At 46.8% G+C, this 3,873-nt stretch overlaps 1 protein-coding gene across 1 annotated transcript in view; it reads right to left on the bottom strand.

Moving 5' to 3' along the window:
- Positions 1-1,445, bottom strand: part of MTMR14 (myotubularin related protein 14) — a gene marked incomplete at both ends in the record, with an annotated part of 25,358 nt that extends 23,913 nt beyond the window's left edge. The window contains 2 exons of the mRNA XM_010019221.1: positions 300-375; positions 1,337-1,445. Of these exons, the coding sequence (XP_010017523.1) occupies positions 300-375; positions 1,337-1,445 (185 nt within the window). The remainder of the gene's footprint in view (positions 1-299; positions 376-1,336) is intronic.
- Between the last annotated feature and the right edge of the window lie 2,428 nt (positions 1,446-3,873).

Here is a 3,873-nt window from a genome sequence, read left to right as displayed (position 1 = left end):
CAGTCCAGTATATGTCACCACTAACAGGATTTGATTCCCAGTGATTAACCAAGCATCAGCAAGTTATTATCCTTCCTTCTACTATTCCCCATTCCGATGTTTTGGAATCAGTACCCTGAATTCTTTGGGCTGCCTTACTTGCCTACATGCTTCCCATAACTCACGCTTCAGCCTCAAGTCCGTGCTAGAGCTCTGCATGGGCTCTCAGGAAGACCTTGCTCTCATGTGTAGGTCACTGTCCCAGTACTGACCAGGCAGACAGTGACAATGGTTACATCAGAAAATAGCTCCTCACTCACCTGAGAAGATATAGTTGTAGCCAGTGCGCCCATAGAGCTCTCCCCAGCCAGCCAGTGTTGCTGATCTGCAAATATGCTGGAGGAAAATTTTGTTACTAACCACCCATGGTCCAGGAGTCCTTCCCTTACCAGGTCTCTGGCCCTTCTGCTGTCATGTTACATAAAAACGGTTGGTACTTACACCTACCACCTCCCAGCAGCCCCCCCATTCCTGGTCCAGGTTGAGTTCTCCAAACACATCAAGTGCCTTTATCTGTAGCTGGTTTTTAAATCAGATTTTCACTTCTAGTTCTCCAATTCACTAATACAGTCAATTCCTGCCAAGTTAGCAAGGTCTGTGCTCTGTTAATACCCTGCTTGAGTCTTATTTCCACATTCCTGTGGATGAGGTTATAGATGGTCCCAGTGCCACTCCAGGCAGTAAAGGTCAGCAGGTCCAGCCCACGATGGCTTTAGTCAAGCTGCATTAAAATGGTCACAGGTATGATTTTGCTGTTCATACAGTGCTTCTAAATTGAACTAAAGAAAACTGAATTAAGCTATTTAAACTCTAAATGAGACTATTCCTACAGGGCTTCAATGCAGTTTAACTAATCCACATGAAAATGAATGTAATTTCACTTTCCTACAGCTCCCCTTGCAGACAAGCCCACACATTCATAAGACCATTAATGCAATCTTGCCTCCCCAGGGAACATGCAGGGAAACTTCTCTTGAGAGGGAAAAGTTATTCAAAGGGAGCTCACCGCTGGGAAGAGTAAGGGGCAAATACCTTTGATCCTTCAGAAGGGACATATACACGGGGGAAATGTTAGCTCTTTGGTACAATGGTGGGGTAAAATAGCCTGAAGCCCCCTCCAGATGATTTATGCAGCCTTGACAGGCTACCTACTGCTACAGGCTGCCTGCTTGTACTTCAGCAAGGATTTTTACAGCATTCAGAAAGGTGACAACCAACTGAAGATGTGGCTGCCCTGGTCAAACAGAGGGAGAAAGGTCCTTTTTGAATCTAAGCCAGGTAACCTGTGAAGCTTTACCTTTCCCTTGTACAGAATGACTGGGCAGACAAACCGGCCTCTGCACCTCGCCATCTTACTCCGGTTGATGAGGTCCTGCAGTTTGCCCACCTGCACAGTGCTCTCAAACCTAGTGGACAGAGATTTGGTTCAGAACACAGAGCATCTCCCCACACACTCTGGGCTGTGATCCCCATGCCTTTCACCTACAAGCCACCTCTGAAGTTAGCAAGCAGAAGGACACTTCTGTAAGTATTGCTTTGCTTGAGAGGAGATTCCTTCGTGTATAATTCCCAACAGTTTTGAAACTTTGACAGATTCCGACATTCATATTTGGTTGTGGGGTTGTTTTCCCACCTGTCTTTATGTTTCCTTTGCAAAAGCAAACACAGAGGGGAAACAAGAACTTTCAGGTGGTGTTACCAGAATAGCTCCACGGCACTGCTTCCAAGTGCAGAATATAGGATTCGGCAAAAATCAAATGCCTGGAAGATCAGAAATTGCAAGAGAAGCACCTCCTCAGAAGCTGAGACAAGACACCAGGTTTCACCTCTCAGCACACTACCCGTGCTCCACTCTTCTTGTCTCAAGGACCATCACCAGCAAAGCTAGAGATAAACATAGTAAATACACACAGTTGTAAGGAGGCTGCTGTAGCAAGGGGAAATGCTGCTCTGAAGAGCAGGTGTGAGGCTCTTGCAGGGAGAAGTGCTTACATGCGGCACAGGTAGGAGGAAACCTACTGAAGAAGGCTCAGAAACCAGAGCCCTCCACCAGCAGCGTGAAAGAGCAGTGTTCAGGCTGCCTGGCACAAGGTGGAGAACGAGGTGGAAGAAATAACGTGTATCTTAACTCTGTTTTTCTTACTTTCAGGTGGAGGGGGTCTTCAGAAGTTTGTTTTCCACAGATACTACTGAGCAACCTTACTTCTGTATTAATTCCCTGCTCACTCTCCCCCCAAAACCAGACCCCTGTGCCATGGAGCTAATCTGAATTAATCTTTTTAAATGCAAGGGACACATTTTCTATAAGAGCAAGCAGCTGTATATTTTAGGCCTGAAGCAGAGGTGTTTCTCTTTGGGTGGCCATAACAGCACTGGAACCAAAATGTTCCTCTCACAATGTCGGATTACGTGCAACTGTGATCACATCTGGCGTGCAGACACATCACAGGATGGTCAGGTCAAACCAAAGACATGGCCTGTGTCTGAGATCTGGACATTTTCATCAGGCACAGCCACAGTAAAGAACTGAGCACGTCCCTCCATCACCTGCGTCATCTGCCTGCTCGCTCTGGGGGGACATCAGAGATCCCTAAGGGCAGGGAAAGAGCTCCTGCTTGTCAGAATCACTGTGCTACTTTCCGTGGCTCCTCACAAAGCAGCACCTGGCCAAGGAGCCAAAACCATGCACCAAATTCCTCCTGTTACCCCCTGCACCTGCCTGATTCCAGAGTACTGATAGAAACTTTGAGGAGGAAGCATCCTTTCATGCTCCAGAACAAACAGGATCAAGAAACAGCTGGGCTTAAAATACCCATTTGTTGCTGGTTCCCTGCCTGGCTTCAGAAGCAGCTGCAGGAGCAGAACGGATGGGACAGTGCAGAGTTCACAGAGGTGGGAACTGCTCCCAGAAACCCTGGTGAGAGGCAAGAAGCACCCTGCACACTTCAAGAAGATCTTACCATCTGATTAAGAACATTACCAAGATGAAAAGCAGCCAAAGACCTAGAGGGAGTGTCCCCTTCACTTGTGTTCTGTAACACAAGAAGCACAACAGTCTCTATTTCATCATTAGTCCATAAAGTACAATGATGAAATTAAATACCACATTGGTCTAAAAATGATCAGCAGCTTTTACAGAGGTTATCACTCAGAAATCAGGGGGAGAGGGCTGATGGAGGTCACAGCTTCCATGACTCTCTGGGACAGCAAACCGAGATGTGGAAAGAATCAGTAATTCAAGTGTAACTCCCAGTGTTGACTGCAAAGCTCTGGAAGAAAACAGGCTGCTGAGTGCAAGTGTACTTTGAACACTCGTCAGGGGAATGAAGCATCCTTTCCTTTTGCAAGAACAAGAAAAGCAGAAGCATTCTGTTTCTCTTCCCTAAAGACACTCCTGGTCACAGCTACAGCTTCAGAGCCCAGTTTCCCTTTTTTGCAGCAAGGGGGTTAACCTCTTCTAATCTGATCCAACCATTAAGCAGAAATTATCCCACCTGATAATCAGCTGTGGCTGGTGCCAAAGACACCCCTCCCACAGCACCCAGCCCATGTGCCAGCACCACAGTGGACAGTTTGCCTTCCTCTGGCAAAGCAGCTGGAAAGGGGAAGAGAACTCAGTGACCACAATCCTTCCTTACTCTTGTCATGGACACAGTTAAGACAGCAAAATTGCATTATGTTTTGTTGGAAGACAAAATAAAGGCTGAGGGACTATGGTTAGAGCTGCAGGGAGCAGCTAACAGCCAGAAGTCAGACCAACGTGATTCTAAGCTTGTAGGTCAAAGTCCAGAGAGAGGTTGACTTAGACTTGTACTAAACTGCAAGCCAGCACTT

This window comes from Nestor notabilis, unplaced genomic scaffold, assembly GCF_000696875.1.
Source record: "Nestor notabilis isolate BGI_N333 unplaced genomic scaffold, ASM69687v1 scaffold27167, whole genome shotgun sequence".
NCBI classification, from domain to species: domain Eukaryota; kingdom Metazoa; phylum Chordata; class Aves; order Psittaciformes; family Psittacidae; genus Nestor; species Nestor notabilis.
The sequence above is the reverse complement of the archived record's forward strand: the minus strand, read 5'-3'. Positions and strand labels throughout refer to the sequence as shown.